The sequence below is a fragment of the Zosterops lateralis genome (genome assembly GCF_965231275.1).
Source record: "Zosterops lateralis genome assembly, chromosome: 8".
Taxonomy (NCBI): domain Eukaryota; kingdom Metazoa; phylum Chordata; class Aves; order Passeriformes; family Zosteropidae; genus Zosterops; species Zosterops lateralis.
This window is the reverse complement of record NC_139768.1, coordinates 12,172,919-12,190,227: the sequence shown is the minus strand read 5'-3', so window position 1 is coordinate 12,190,227 and position 17,309 is coordinate 12,172,919. Positions and strand designations below refer to the sequence as shown.

Genomic DNA, 17,309 nt, shown 5'->3' with positions numbered 1-17,309 from the left:
CAACACAGAAAAGGAGGATAAGGTATGTGGGTCCTCAGTTTCCAGAGGAGAAACAAGCCAGGCTTGCCTCACTTACACAGTAGAACTTTACTTACATGCCTTCCCAGTTAGGTAGTATTTCATTGACCCAAATCACCATAGCACTAGCGATATTCTCTTCTTGCTTGAAACGCTCTCTCATTATTTTTTTCCTTTTATGTGCTTCTTTAATTTCTGTTAGGCATAACATGTTAATAATTCTGTATTAGTGTATACAAATTATTAGGTAAATTATTCAGCTACTACCCAAGTATTTAGATATCTAAAAGATCAAGGGTAAATTACAGTTGCCTGTAATATTTCTGTTGATTTTAGGTGTATTTCTCTGAACATTTTTTTATTTAACCTAAGTTGTTCAAATACAGTGATTTAGACAACCAAAAAACAGGCTAGAAAACTCAGATAATTCTCCTCTGTAGTACACAGGGTAACTAATAAGCAAGCACATCATCAGTGCTGTTTTTCCTCTCATGATTTTCATACCATATTCTATCTAAGCCTTATTTTTTCATTAGAATAATCAGCAATATTTATGGATAAATTTATTATTTAAAACTGCAATTCTACATCCATTTTAAAACTACTAAAATTTTACTGAAGCTTCCACCGAAAAGGATTCTGTATTTTCTTTTCTGGAAACAGGACCTAAAGACCTAAGACAAAGCCACAATGCTGAACAGGAGAACAATGTCCTGCCTTCTGTTAAAAGAATCATTTGTGGAGTCTCTTATTAAAAAGGCTAAAAGAAGGACAGAGCAGTGCTCTCCTGACATCACTCAGAACCACTGTGAAATTGCAAGACATTTTCTATTTAAGCATGCACTGGACACATCAAGAGAGTAAACATGCCCTCCCTGGTAAACAGATATGGCTGACCAGCTTCAAGCTTTTACGGAAGCTTTGAGTGTGTAGCAACAGTTAATAAACCAGGGTGCACACATGAAAACACCACACATGGCTGAACCTCCAAAGATGCTGTTACTAAAGAACACAGATCACAACTTACAAGATACACACCACAAGAGCAGAGTGAAATGCATTGTCAAACACCTTGGATTTCTTTCCAAGTAAGCTGTCACAGACCCACAGAGGATCAATCAGTTCAGAAGCTTGTATCTCTGACAACAGCCCAAGTAAAACATGCAGCACAGATTCTTAAAATAGCTTATTCCCTGAATACTAGGCACAAGACTAAAAAAGTCCTTTCAACAACTATTCATAAATTGACACAGTACCAGATGCTACAGATCTGTTTTTTAAATTAATTGTGTCCAGTGGGAGTAAGATTCACACAGGTACAGCTGATTGGAAAATAACCCCAAAGTTTTCATCTGTCTTCACATTGAAATTGATCCGAAATTCTTAAGAAACCAGATCTTTAAGCAGTCAGCTTTATTATACTTTGGCTCTTAGTGGCAACTGCAGCAACACAGCTTGAAAAAAAGAGTCCAAGTACCCAGAAAGTATCTAGGTGACCACATTACACAAGTATCTTTAAAAATATAAGTTTTTCTTTAAAAAGTAAATGAAAGGTTAAGTTGCATTCTGAACTTCGCTACATTCACTGTAGCAGAATAACAATTTGATCACTGAGCTCTGTTTTAATCTGCGTGCCCCTGTGCACCAGAGAATAACCCAGATATTAAACAAGATGTTCTTTAATGTACCCACTTGCCTACAAGCCAGGATTTACTTTATTTTTGCAGCAGAAGTGAGAAGAATTACAGTGACTGTTGGCAGTTGACATACCTCGTTTTTTTGCTTCTGCCACCATCTCGTCGTATTCTTGTCGATGACGTAAAGCCTCCTCCACTGATTTGGCAGGAAGATTTCTGAAAACAAGTTGTTCCTGAATTCAATACACACAAATGACATTCTGGACAATTTCAGAACAGGATTAAATTTGGTTTCTCTCTAATGTGAGCTTTGGGGTTGCCATACTGTCAGTGTTCCAGCTGCAGAGAGCTACTAGATGTTTGCTGCTCCTGTTTTTTTATTTCTCCTAGAGCTTCCCCCGAAGTAAGGTTATTAAATTTGTTGAACACCTGGAATGATGCTCAAGTGAGTGACAAAAGGGAAATGCCAATACACCATACAGTTATCTATTCCAATGCATTTCTGCCCACATGTATTTTAATTATATGTTCATATTGAATCTATGATGATGTATTTTCCATAAAAGGTAACAGTTTTTATTCATTGTAGTTAACCCTTTAAAACTCTCACAAAAGATAAATTTCCCAAAAGAAAAAAAGATAGACCACCACTGATGTCAGAGCTAAAGCTAAGAAAGCTTGGTGCAGTCTAAAAGTTCACCAGATAAAAACGTGTTTGTTTTTGGCTGCATAATGATCCCCTAATTGCCAAACACACTTCCTCTTGACCAAGAAGACTCACTTCAAAGCAAATTAAAACACAGTGTTTGGTCTCAGCCTCTCACCTAATCTCTAGTCTATTAGAGTCTAGTCTACTACTTGGGTCCAAAATAAGTAGAACACAGTTTTGTCATTTTAATACAAAAAAAAGTTTTCTGTCTCCTCTCATACAAGCATACAAAATCACTTATTAATATTTTCAATGAAAGTGAGAGCAGAATATATTTTCAAAGGTTGGACTGTGGCAACACTCAACACACTTGGAATGGCACTCCAATTTGAAACAAGTGTCATTTGTAAAAGCATAATTATCCTAGCTTGTGAATTGTAATACTATGAAAGTAAAGAAAAACATCAGCAATCCACTTATTGCATCTCTTACTCTCTACCATACAGTAAGAGAAATAACGCAATTTATGAAAACAAATACTCATAGCAATCCATAATTCCATTCAGGATATTTCTGTCTTAGCATGGAATGAGCTAATATACTCCTGGAGAGAATATCCAAAGAAACACTAATGTTCTATTTTCCATTTCCTAATTGGAAGCGATTAGAGCAAACACTTAACAGTGCCATCACCACTTCCTCATGGTACAATTTGAAAGCATTGCTCCATTTGTTTTCCTCAAGCTCTTGTTCTTCGTCAGCAGGTCCTTTCTCTCTCCTTCAATTTGCTAAAGGCTTTATAGCTGAAAATACTGACCAATTTATTACCCATTTTTCATTACTGTTCTTATTTGTACTTAATGTGGGTTTTGTTACATCTTCATCTGCTATTTCCTTGCCTTCAGCTGCACTTTTAGGTATTACCTAGCTAATATGTTTTTAAGTTTCCAAAATAGGGGAAGGGAGGATAAGGAGAAGGAAGTGCACACTGAGAAAGCAGTGAAGAAATCAATCAAGAAAACTCCTGAAGACTCTGAGGATGCCCACAGCATGGTCACAGACAGTTGTGAGATACAGACTGGTGGTTCTGTTACAGCAAGAAAGAATTCCTCATATAGACTGTGATACACTTAAATGTTCTTCTGCAAGTATTTGTTGGGTTATTATGTGGGACAAAAAAATCCAACGATTCTTTCACATAAGACTTATGAATTTTAGCTCATCAGAAACGTATCTAAAATTCAGTTCTTCAGTTGCACAGCAGAATCATACTTACGCTGGTCGATCCTCCAAAATCAAAGCAGTTGTTGAAAGTGGTTCAAACTCAATATTTTTACGTCTTGCTGATGATGGGGGTGGAGGTTTATACATTCTTCCTGTCCGTGCTTTATATTCCTAAACAACATTATTGATACAAATTAAATTTCGACTTTCAGCCTCACTCTAAATTAGTAAGCATGGTATTACTTAATGCATAAATAATTTCATATTCAATATTTTAACATTACTCAGTAAGACAGCAAGCAGCAAACACTACACGTTGAAATTGCTGACAGCAACAGTGCAAGCTTTCCAGGACTGCTAAGTAAAGATGAATGAGAAAACCGTTTCTTGTATCAACTTAATCTTTGATCTAATCTAGTTGAGTATTTCAGGATGAAGTAGTAAAGAAATCTGCATAATCTACCCAGCCTAGCTGGTGCACAAGTATGTTTAAGCAACATATGAAGTTGACAATAAAAGAAACCACCACTAACACAATAAAGAGCACTAATCAAGAACATGTGTCTCTTTCCATTTCTTCCACTTGATTCCAGCCCCCCTTAAGATCCAGTACACCTCTCATTCCTGAGGCCTTTAAAAACACCATCACACCCACATTAACCAGAACCACCTACACTACACTCAGTGACAATACACCAGTATTTATCATTACAAGTCTGTTTCATATAATTTCCTTCCTCGGAGGTTAAAACATGCAATCTACTTAGAAAGAAATACTTAACTGCCTTCAATACACACAAGATTCAGAGGAAAAAAGAATTCTATTCCTTTTACTACAACAGCAACTCAACAAAACAGAAATACGACACAACCCTTAGAAAAAAAGCTAAACAGAGCCAGATGAAAACCTCAAATCTCACATCCCCTTCTTTTTCACCTCTGTAAATAAAAATTTATTACCAAATTAATGGAATAATATGCATCAACACCATTCAGCACATTGAAACAAGTATCTTGAACAACTGGACGCAGGATTGGTAGAGTTCTGTTGTAATTTACACAAGCACAAGAAACACAAATCAAAACAAACCAACAAACAAAAAAATCAATGCTCACCATATGAATGAATACACATATTCTCAAGCCTAAAATTATTTCATTCCACTTAAAAATAGAAACAACATCAGTACTCGTGTCATGCTGTATACCTCGGGACATGCTAGTACATTTGTAAATTAAGAATGTATCCTGTGATAACACTCAGAGATCACCATCCAGGCTGCAGTACAACAGCAATGCCATCCCTCCTATTCTTGGTAGAAGTTCTGATTTACTTCCATATTCTCCTTTGTAACAAGAGCCACCAAATCAAGATCATTTAGTGGTCAGAGATGAGGAAGCTCAAACATCAGCAACCTTTTCAACATCTCTACCTATCTAACTTGTATGCAAGCTTTAAAAAAAAAGGGAAAAAAAAAAGGTTTTAAAAAGCACTGCAAGATGTACATCAGAAACAAAGTCGCTCTTACCTTTTTTAATACAAGCAATAGATGTGAACAATGCTAGTGCTTCTGGCTATCACCTGTGCTAAGAACTGACACACTATTTCCAAGGCAACAGAGAAAGAAAAACACAAAAATTAAAAATTCTTCAACAGAGATTTTCACAAAAGGCAGAACTCATCATCCAACTGTGTCTCAAAGTAAGCACACATCACGAACAGTTGGGCTTTGTAAAAAAGATATCACATGGGCAGAGAAGGAAAACTATAAGTGTTACTAGAAAGAGTCAAAACAGAGACCAAAATAACCTCAGGCTCAAACTGTCATGGCTGCACGTTCCCCAAATTGAAATACATTTCAAAGTACCAGAATCTTCCAAGGGAAGATGCTTTTCCTCAAGAAGCCTCTGCTCTAGGAAACTTATTTGAAGATTAGATCCCACAAGATGTGTAGAGAACTTATGCAAACAAAGTATCCATTTTTTCTGGAGTACTTTGTATGACTAGATATAAAGAATCCAATATCCTTAACTGAGGATTTGATGCAGAATCTAAAAAGCTTGAGCTGACATAAATTTTCACTTAGAAAGATGTGAGCTAATACTCTCCCATAAAAAGGTAAAAATACAATTTAAAGTCGAATGTCTTGTCAAACGCTTAACATGCAGGGCATGTGCCAGAAGATAGAACAGTTGATAGCTAACATTCAAGACTCTGTAAAACCTGTATATGTAAAAAAAAATATTTTGGAAGTGTCACATGCACAGTTTCACAAGCTTAGAGAAGCTTATTTTAAAAAATATTTATTGCAACCTATCAGGTATTTATTGAAAATTCCAGAACACTTCATAATTCTAAAACAAAGAAAAACAAGTTTCAGTTTTAATAAAAAGTAAAATCGGTTATCTCCTTACTAAGTCTGGAACTGCATCCTGTTATCCACTGCCAATAATTAACCTGGTGAGAAGCTAAAAGCATGTTTTTCCTGAAAAACATTGTGACAACATACTTAAGAGTGCTTTGATATGTGGAGGGACTTGCATTTCTGGTATTTATTCCTACAGAGATACAGATAAACCTAATAATCTACAGACAGGTAACTGGAGCTGGGAAAACATCTTTTGCTTATAAAACAGCATTTGTTTAAGAAGATAAAGATATCTCAAATAGTATCTTCTTAAAACAAAACTACAAAAAACCCCGCCCAAAAACCAGAAACCCAAACAACCCTGCCCCCTACCACCACAGCAAAGAACACACACACACAAAAAGTGCCCTGGTGTTCTTAAAAAAAAAAAAAAAAAAAAAAATAAAAAGTAAATAAATCCACAGTGGTCTTTATTGTTTGCACCTTTTTGTTATCTTCATGCAAGTCTGAAGTTTCATTCATCCTTCTCTTGTAGTACCATAAAGGACAGTCAGACCATTAAGAGTAATTTTTGACACCTCTAAACAGTACTGGATTGGTCTCTGTAACATATAAGTAACTACTCATAGCCTCTTCTTCCAAAGACCTTAGAGAAAGGAAACCCAGCTGCATTGCAGCATTCCAAAAGCATTAGTAGACCTGAAGTAGGATAGGCTTGTGGGTATAAAGTATTTAGCTAAGTGTGAACACAGGGATTCAGTGTTAGAAGACCAACTTGCATCTACAGAGCCCAAACTATACAGCTGTAAAGGAACAAATACAAACCATAAAATTCAACATGAATCTGGAATTAAGTTTGATCTATTTATGATCCAACAACAAAAGCTGAACTCCTGGGAATGAGGTTACAAGGACGATGGAAGTTCTCACAATACCAATTATACAGACAAAATATCACACATCCAATTATGTTGCAGGTATGCTGGAGGAGAAAGGCATCTGATGTGTAGAGGATTTATGTAACTAAAGAATGCAACACTGAATTAACTTCCCCCTGTCTTAAGGATTGCCTCTATTTTAAGTAGATGTCAAGGCATACTAATACTCCAATTAAACATCCCGAGTATGACAGTTTCTTCAAACATGCTTTCTCCTCTCTAATGCAAAGTCTGATACTAAAACAGATTTTGTTCAATCAACTGTGATTTCTGCTGAGGAAACAGAATGGGGATTGCCATATATTGTGCAAATGGTTTTAAGCCTTTCTCCCTTCTACACACATTTGACTGGAGCAGATGAGTCTATGAAACATCTATATGATTATTTTCCTTATTTTGTACAGCTAACTAGATATATCATCAGAAAGATTATATGCCTTCATTTAAATGGGTTTACAATCCAAAGATAGAAGCATTAATAGAATCACCTAGGAGTGTATCCATGTAAGAAGAATTTCTGCTAATGAATAATCCTACATCAGCATGCATATTGCCTCCAGGTTAAAAGTTAAAATTGCTGAGCTAGCACTGGGTACAAGGTGATTATAAGCAAAGAAGTGTTTATAGCAAGAGTAGATGTCACTGAAAAATTCTGTGAGTCATAAACTAGACATTTTCCCAGAAATAAGAGTTCCAGATGCTGTCAGGACAGGCAGAACAGTACATTCTTGCCTAATTTGCAGGTGAAACAGAAAGAACAGATGCATTGATGGAGAAGAAAATACTAATCTTCACACAGTACAAAAGGACAACCAAACTGACACTTAAGAGTTTCTAGGTCAATCTCCCAAGGTTAATGTCATCCACCTTCAATTCTTTGTTTGCTGTATTTTTTCCTCAATTGGATATTTAATAAGGTGCATCAAGTTTCATCTTCTTTTGTTTACAAGAAGCCACAAGCCCTGGGCCCAATAAAGGCATGATGAGAGTGGCCAAGCCATGTAACATGAACCACAGGCATCAGAATCAACCAACAGTTACATGAGTGCTCTGTTTCACGCTTCCACAGAACTAAAAAGCCAATCTGTACTATTCATGTTTAACACAGAGCGCAGAATTACATAAAAAGTTTACAAAGTAACAGGCATGCACAATTCCAGAAGGATGCCAGTCACAGCAAATAGATAATTTAAAATGTAACAAAAGTTTCAATAGCTATGCTTTTCTAGGTTTCCAATTTCACACTGGACATAGCCATTGAAAGCATTTGAAGTACCACTGTTAATAGCCTGTGTGGCTCAGTGACAGAAAGAAGACTCAAATATATCAATTTTCAATTTTAATAAGGTGTTCAAAAATATTATAAATTAAGCCTTTCAACAACATTTACCATTAAGCAATGAGACACAGCAAACATAGAAAGTAAAATACTGTCAAGCTCTATGACTGCCTATTTCTTGCTATTCAAGAACATGCAATATAAACAATAAACAATGTTCTATCACTTCAAGTTGTTAGTGAAATTCACATGTGAAACTTGTTTATTTTACTAATGGTTTTAATGAGTTGATGGTTAGTGCCATAAAATATTCATGCTACTGTGAAAATGTGATGTTTGTACTATTTTAATGAGTGCTACACAGTCCCATGCATGGCATCAAATACAACTAAAAAGAGTATATATTAAATTTCATACCCCTGTGTTTAATAGACTGAGAGCAGATATTGATGCCAGACTGCCAGAACTGTCATCCTAATAAGAAAAACAGAAGCAGAGCCTTAGTGAATAAATGAAGGAAAAGATCATTACAAAATACCAACATGCAAGCCAAAATTTAAATTCACATGTATTTATCTTTTATGTTTGAAAAAACATGGTTGTGTCTGTTCCTCCTCCTTTTCCAACCCTTCAAATAGACATATATACAAAGACTTCCCACTTGTGCAAGATCTGTACAGACATCGACTGGATTGTTTTTATGGTTTAATTGATGTTTTATATTTTCAGCAATCATCCCCTTTGCCCAAAGGGAGATTTTTTCCATGGTGCTTTTCAAGTGCATGACAAAGGCAGTCCCTGATACGTCCTGTGTCTCCCCAGTACACACCACTCACAGACATCAGGCTGACTTAACCACAGCCTTGGAAGGTACACATGTTAGAAAGGAAGAAAAAAACATTGTACCCTGCCATGTCATCATTAGTATTTCTAAACTGAAAGCTCAAAAATGGGCTATACCTCAGCCTTGCTGGTGAGAACAGAGATGTATTTGTAATGCTTTGAGCAACAGTCACTTTCCTTATAAATAAGATTCTAAGCACCATTCAAGCAGCAAGGCAACCAGGTATAAAAGCAAGCCAAGCTAGAGGAGACCCTGTACAACCATGGCTCTGCTCCCCTGAAGATGCATTTGTGCCACCAACATAGCACTGACATCACAAGATGTTCTCCTTAACAAGTTTCCCTTGTCAAGGCAACTTGGGATGTCCTGGCAGTAGGAGCTGAACTGTATTTTATGGCCTTTAAGCAAAACAAAAGAAAGCATCTGTCACTCTGAGGTCCTACCAGTTTAATTACCATTTTACTGACAAGATAATCATTGAAGAAAACCAAAACACTGAGGAATGTCTATGGTTTACTTGTAGAATGGATATTTTACTGACTACACATGTGATAATTGAACGATGTGGACATTTCTTGAGAATCTGAACTGCTACAGCATCTACAAAGAAAATCATCTCACTGTTTCTGGTAGGACAAGTTGTTATTTAGGTGTTACATGTTCCTTGCAAGAAGCAATAGCCCAATTTATTATCTGTCCTTGTTTCAAGGCAGTTTGTTACCAATGTATTTCTGCCCTGTATCTGGCAAACAGGCCAAAGTCTTGCCTTTCATTTTTCTCCAGTAGCAGTGCAGGTGAGCCAACATGACCTCTAAATAACAATCTGCTTAAGAATCACTCCTGTAAAAAAGCATTCAACAACTTCTCTGAGATAGTCAGTCCTTGGGTTTTTTTACAAACACACATACACATTTTATAAGCATTAAAGAGCTTTGTGCACTTTTAAAACTCTAACAACCAAGATTGGAGGGAAGAGTTAATATTGCAAGCCAAAAGGTTTGAGTCATATGAAAATTGATTCAAAACACATCTGTTCCTGTGAAGAGAAGCCTCTGAAAACCCTTGTCCCTGGGAGACCACAGGAATTCTGCCGAATCAATGACTGCAACTTCTCCATTAGATCTCAGACTAGAGATAACAACATTGGAAAAATATTCAAGTGAAGACACTTAAGTTTTTTTAGCCCTCAAGTATTTCTTTTTTGTAAAGATTTCAGAGCCACCCCGACATATTTTCAGAGGTTAGATGTACCACAGTGACCCAGTCAAAGCTAGTATTTATAATGGGCTAAGATTAAATCCTTCCATTTTGTACACAAGGTGACAGCTATTGGAAAAGATGGCTTCACTTCTGAATAGGCAGTCATTTCTAAAATCACTGCAAGCTTTTAATGGTATGGCAGATTTAAATAGAAAAGAAGCTTTTTTTTTCCCCCACTTCATTTAAGGCTGCCACTGAGAGAAGCATTATTAAAACTGCTGATGAAGCAAATTTAGTGTATGTTTTGCTTGTTTTTTATTTTGCAACATGTAGTTGCATACTTCGAGTTTATTTTAATTCAGGTATATTAGGACAAACCCCACCATACTCCTATAAACACATTAATAAAAAGTATGCAAGCCTGCTTTAATTAAATAAGCTAAACTTAATGACTTGATATTCAGAAAAATTTTTATCATAGATTAAAAGCTCTTTTCTTTAACTGTAAGCACAAAAACTGAAATTGAGCTTGCATTTTTAAACAGAACTTGAACTTCAGTCAATACATTCCAAAATGTTATATATCAGCCCGCAAGTCTGTTTCTGCTTTAAATGCTTCTGCATTAAAGTATTTCAGCAGTGTAATTTAAAGCAGATTTCTGTACAGACTGAAAAGAATTTACCAAACTGATCATTAATGACAACATGCTTCTTATAATAGCTAGTTTTATTAGCTGCAGTTCATGAAAAAAGACACACTTCCTAAAACCATCAAATGCATTTGACATTTGCAGTCCTGGGGAGTTGTTTTCCCTTTTCAAAAAAACAGTGAAGGAAAGAAGCCCAGAGGAAGGAGATGTCCAGCAAAAGAGTTGGCCTCAATCACATCCTGCTTGGGCAGCTCTAAATCCAAGGAGAGATGAGCGTGCCAGCAGCTGCGAGCTGGGAGATGCAGCTGCCAAGAACTTTCAACCTCTGACCCAGTTTGAGCGAGCGCATCTCGCCCGAGGCGGCGCAGCTGCAGGGCCTGTGCAGGCAAACCCCGCAGGCTGCCGTGCCATGGAAACATTCATCATCTTCTACATGGGCTGAGAGGCTTGCAAAGAAATTATTTACAATAATATTCATGAGACAGCCTCTGAAGGCACAGCTGGCTGGCATCGTCATCTGAAATGTGTCTGAAACAGTATCCCCAATTAAGTTTGCAGATTTTCTTGGAGGTTATTCAAGATATTACAAGCACTACCTGGCTTCTCTGGAGAGGCACATATAGCAGTGTCTAATTGATAGACAGTGACTGGGAGCCACAAGCAATCATTTAAATGTAATCAGCAATTTACTACATCATCTTTACCATAACAAAAAGAACAAAGGAGGCCTCCTTCAGCCAGGATGCAAAAGGAGCACATAAACCCCATCAATCTTTCCGCCATAAATCTACAATGATGCATTTTTTTCTCAGTTTCACTAATAGGAAAGTAGCTCATGCTTCATGATATTGACATAAAATTTTGATGTATTATCCTTATCCAAAACACTTCCTCCTCCTTTTAATTGCAAAGTTTTTCCTGTTGTGAGTTAATTTTTCTTGCAACAGTGCTTCTTAATATCTCATCTTTTACATGCAGGATGCTGACTCATTTCTGAATTTCCTTAATCAAGGGTTTATTAGCACCCTCCCAAAGCTGGCAACTGACATCAGTAAAGTGAAAGGACCATGTCCAACCATGAAAAATAATGTTCAGGAATGGCAAGATTTGTGGCCAATAATAAACTACCATAAACACCCTCACACAGGCAGCCTTCCTACTTTCTTGTAGTCTTGGACCTAAGGTTCATTTTAAAAAAGCTGGCTAACAAGAAGTACCCATGGTTCTGACCACAAACAGCTAAAAAATTGGAGAAAAATGCAGGGTTTCTGTTTCAATGATATTTGATGCCTCCACTGTGATTTAGAAAGTCAAAGTGCAAGTTTGGAGAGACATTTCATGTAGGTTCCAGAGTAACCTGAGAGGTTTACAGAATTGCATGTGAACAAAACACATTAAGCTTTAATCATATTTCTGTCAACTTCCTGAAGGCCTTATATTCTTTTCACTCACATCTCCAGCCTAGTAAGGAATTATTCTAGAAAATACAGTCAGCCATTTGAAATGAATTCCCCATCGCTCTCCAATACCAAGTGTGCCTATATTCATTCTAAACCATCATCAGCTTAGCAAATTTGAACATTTTTTGAGAAAAGAAACCATTGGCTTTTCTTCAAAGGCGTATGCACAAGGAGCTATATAGTAAATTTTAAACACATGCAAGACATTTGACATATGCTAATTATGGGAACATTAGGGTGATTTCTCAATTTAAGATCAAATTTCCTTAGGTATGTAGCTCTGTGTGCAGAGCATACTGTCAAGCTGGTTTCCCCTTTGGTAACTGTATCTCTTAGCTCACAAGGCTTTATCTAAAGACCACACATGCTTTAGCCACATAGAAAGCTAAAAGTATTAGCTATTACTGATACTTTACTCAAGATTATGTAAATCCAACAGTGACTCTAATCTGGAAAACATTATAGCATAAACCACATGACTAGGAGCAACTCAGTCATGGTTAAAGATAATTCGTTAGTGTAATACATTTGCTTTTCTGACACTTTGGAGGAGTGGTCTCCAGAATAAATATCTTCATTACTAGAAAACAGTAACAGGTAACAACATTGTGCAGGTTTCTCCATTTCTCAGGATGGAAGAGACATCTGGATTTTACCACAGTGTTTTCACAGCACAAGGCCAACAGCATGTACCTGCAAGCAAACCAAGAATGCTTGCCCTCTCCCCCTCAAAGAGGAAAATCACTCAAATAAGAAAATTGTATTTGAAAACGTAGAAAAAGCATTCAGTTTACTTCACAGTACAAACCATAGAATAACTTGGGCTGGAAGGGACCTTTAAAGGTTATGTAGTTTCAACCCACAAGACTGATCTTTCTGTAATCCCACAATTTTTTTTCAACATTTTATTGCATCACAGGTCCCATTGCATTCAACTCCTTCAAAAAGATCCTCTCATTTTTCACTTTGGTTGCTCCCAAAAGGCCCTCTTTGCCACAAAGCTCTTTCTAGGAGATAACTGAGCACTGCTTCATTCACAGCCATTTGCATCTGCCAAACACATCACAGCTTATTTGGAATTTAAGAAAGGCGACAGAGAAAGCACCCTCAAGAGATTCAAGTTACTGTTCTAACAAACACAGGGGACATTCATATTTCCTATGTCAATGAATCTTTCAGCTTCAGGTTTGCACACTAACATTACATTAATGATACATTACCAATTGCTCACCTTTGAAGACTGACATTTTAGTAATATTTTATCAAAAACAGATTCCACAGGAACAATTATATGGAAGCGCAACTTTGTGACAGAGGAAGGAAACCAAAGGTATCTTTGTGAAGAATTCCAGTAGCTCAAAACCAAGTTTAATTTACAGTATTATTTTGCAACAAAGTATCTTAAGTGAGATTAAAACTTTAATTTAAAGAAGATTATATGTTTCAGAATTCTAAGCAATTTGTCACAAGTTACCTACATAGGAACTCTTCCAGGCAAGTATAATAGTGGAAAAATGAGTCAGACTGCAGCATACCATGTTAAATAAGACAAAATTTTATGGGAAATTAATGCAAGTTCTAATGTCTTGACAAAAAGAGCTTAAATGCTTTTTGAACACATACCACCTTCTTGTAAGTACTTTTTATAAGTAGTGAGATGTACTGAAGAATGTACAAGATAATCATAAAACTCAAATCCTGTAGTTACTACTAATTACTACTATTACTTAAAGCCCCAAAAGAATGTTCTCAGAGCACGCTGTGGTCATATAACACTAATGTGGATATGACAGTCGAGAAATGCAGTACCTGTGTGTTATTTTTACAATTTCCCTACCTAGAGTTGTGTGGTGTTTACTCACCTGCTGAATAATTTTGGAATCTTTTGGAAGGTTTTCCCTGGGTGGGACTTTTCCAAACAACTTCCAACCAGGAGCGCTTTGGACAGCAGGTTTGAGTTCCTTTGTCCTTTTAGTGAAAAAGTTTCTGAAAAGAGAGGAAGGTTTTTGTTTTGTTTATTATAAGCATATAAACAAAGTATATTGTGCCTACTTACATTTCTTCAATTTCTCCACCAGTTTACCACTTGGGTGAACTGTAGAGATTTACTGCTCAGCAAATGCATAGTGCATTCTATTTTCAAATAATTAATTTGAAATGGAGCACCTTTCATTACAGGTGTTTTAAATGCTAATATTTGTACTTAAGACTCCACTTTAGCTCTAAACTACTTTATGCAATATCAGAGATTTTTTTAGTAATAGCAGGCACTTTCTTAAAAATAAACAGCAAGCAGCAGACTCTCAAACATTTGTTTGGAGTTTGCTTTAAGTGTTTCTTCCTGACTTATTTGTAGACTGAAATGACAACAGCTGAAAAATACCCTGTAATTTAAGAGATTAAAAAAAAAAAAAAAGGGAATTATTACTTCTACCAATCTTCACACCTTCAACTTTCATAGCATGGACTAGAAAGCCAGGCAACAATCACACAGCTTCAGTTTAGCAGATAACCTTTACCAGTGCCTAGAGCAATTACACTCAGAGAGGCAGAAAACTGCATTGCTCTTACTTCTCAGAAAGCCAAACCATCACGAGACTGTGTTAGTGACCACTTACCAGATACTCAGCTGTACTATATGACTCCAATCACAAGCTCCCACAGAGCATGTTATGTACAAGCACTTTAAAAATGAAAGAAATATATTTATTCTGAATGCTGGAAAGTTACTTTCCAGAAACTCATAACACAAAAGGATTATAAAAGCTCAGTAAGGTTATTTCTCAGGAAGCTTACCAGCTGACCTCAGAGAACAGACTGTGGGAGTATTTTTGGTGAAAGATGTTTTTTGAACAGTGTTAACTAGCTAACTTCACACTCTTCTTCTGGAAAGAGATCCCTAGTTATTCTTCACTTAAAGTATTTGCTGTATTTTAAAATACAATTCCTTTTCAAATTGGAAGCAGTCATGTTTGTGCAGAGCAAACAGTCTCTTAGCTTTGCCCAGATAAAAGGAACATGCTTCAACAACCACAATCTGTGTGAAAAGTGCTCAGGGCTCTTAAATTCCAGTGCTTGTCAGGATTTCTGGCCAGGCAGCCCAGTTTTACAATTAGGAACTGTTAGTGTTTGTAAGACATTGTATGGTCTTCAAACACGAGCTATCTTTTTAGTTCCCAGGATGTTTTTGGTTATTTGGGGAACAAGCAAATGCCTGTCAAAAATCCCTTCAGTGAAAGTTTGTGTGAATGAACTCCACAGACTGAGAATTTGTGTGTAGTTGAGGATCTAGCCAGCAAAGGATCCAGCAAACAGCAAGCTGGAGAGACAAGAGAAGTAGGTGCTGATAGAACATGGAAGCCTCCCAAAACTGGTAAGCTCAAGACTGGTGGTCCTGTGGAATCCAGGGAAAATCAAGAAATCCAGAACACCAAGACTCTTCACTCCATTTGGGGCCACTGCCACACACTACCATCATCAACAGCTTGTCAAAAAAGATTTTAAAAGACTGCATTCAAGAAAACAGTAGTTGCTATACGCAGGCAGAGAGTACAGGATTACACACACCTGATGAAAGAGAACACTGAGAGAGATTTTTTTGGAATGCCCAGGTAGAATCTGGTGGTGCCCCAGTACACTGTGCCACTTCTGTGGAGGTCTCCCAGATACTATTCCAACCCAGTTACTGGGAAAGCATGTTTGGGAATAACTGATTGCATGGTTTTAATGCTTGTTTGCCATTAATGGTATCAAGTTGTTGCTATTAATAATAGTTTAATTAATGCAAATTGTTCTAGCAAGCACTGGTTTTGGTCCACACATCCCACAATTCTGTCCCCACCAGAGAAATCTGTAATATCTTAGTCCATCCCTGTGGAAGCAAAGCAAGTGCTCAGAAGCTTCAAGACAGTGGTTTCTGATATATAGCCTGGAAAGGAGGAACAGTGAAAAAGACTAGCCATGGTAGCCATGCCTTCAAAAAATACCATCCTCAGTCAATCCCAGGACTGCACACCATTAGGGAAATGAACAGATCCACTCAGTGAGACAAAAAACCAGTGTGCTTACATAAATAACAAAGGCTCATTTCATAAGGACACTTTCACAGGGCTTTCTTTACATTGTCTCCAGGAGGGAAGGAGAAGCGTTCAAAGAATCATCAACAAAATAAGACAAAAGTTTTCTAAAGACAATATGTCACTCTGGACTACCCAATTTAAGCCTTGGCCTTAAATCTGCAACAGCTGTATTTGAACTTGATTAGAGAAGATTTTTCCCCCAGAAGCAGGTATGCAGGAAGGTACATTCTGGAGTACCCTTCTTGACTCCATGGGTAGCAATAACCATCCAGTCTCTGTACATACTATGGAATACCACCAGGATTGGCAGTGGCAGTGGAACTGGCAGTGGAACTCTACTGCTCCTATCATATGTAGAAGATGAAAGATGCATTTAGCTTTGATGGCAACCTGTCACTGTATCAAATTCATTATTAACCAGGAAGCTGGTAGATTTTTAAAAGGAAAAAAATACATAAACGTGCAGAAGCTTTAAATTAATATTTCTATACTAAAGATGCTCATGGCTCTTATACTAAAGATTTAGGCATGCTCATGGCTTTTACATGATTTAATTTTTCATTTTTTGAAACAAGAAAAAAAAGAAACATTAAAACAAACCTTCCAGAATGTAGTCTGGAAGGAAAGAAGTTTTATTTTTATTGAGCACATATTCAATGAAGTCTGTTTCTTGTGAAGGCAAAAAGCTGGCAAAACTTTGTATCATGTCAGAATAAACTTCACATAGAAATTCTAATCCAAAATAAATTAATGAGAGATTACAAATAAAATGAAGATGGAAGGACACTTTTTAATACATTGTTTTGGCAGCTAACAGTATCACATCTGATGCGTTCTTGACAGCAGGAAAGCTTTACAAATGCCTTGTTAAGGAACAGCATCTGTGAATGCTTACAACTTGCATTCACTGAACTGCAGGAACTGTACCAGATTTGATGTATTTGTTGCTGCTTAGAATATTC

The 17,309-nt window shown here is 36.8% G+C and overlaps 1 protein-coding gene across 1 annotated transcript in view; it reads right to left on the bottom strand.

Moving 5' to 3' along the window:
* Positions 1 to 17,309, bottom strand: part of TBC1D12 (TBC1 domain family member 12) — a 40,024-nt gene that overhangs the window by 8,947 nt on the left and 13,768 nt on the right. Inside the window, exons 2-5 of the mRNA XM_083866780.1 lie at positions 14,131 to 14,254; positions 3,581 to 3,699; positions 1,789 to 1,871; positions 96 to 213 (exon numbers count right to left, since the gene is read on the bottom strand). Of these exons, the coding sequence (XP_083722906.1) occupies positions 96 to 213; positions 1,789 to 1,871; positions 3,581 to 3,699; positions 14,131 to 14,254 (444 nt within the window). The remainder of the gene's footprint in view (positions 1 to 95; positions 214 to 1,788; positions 1,872 to 3,580; positions 3,700 to 14,130; positions 14,255 to 17,309) is intronic.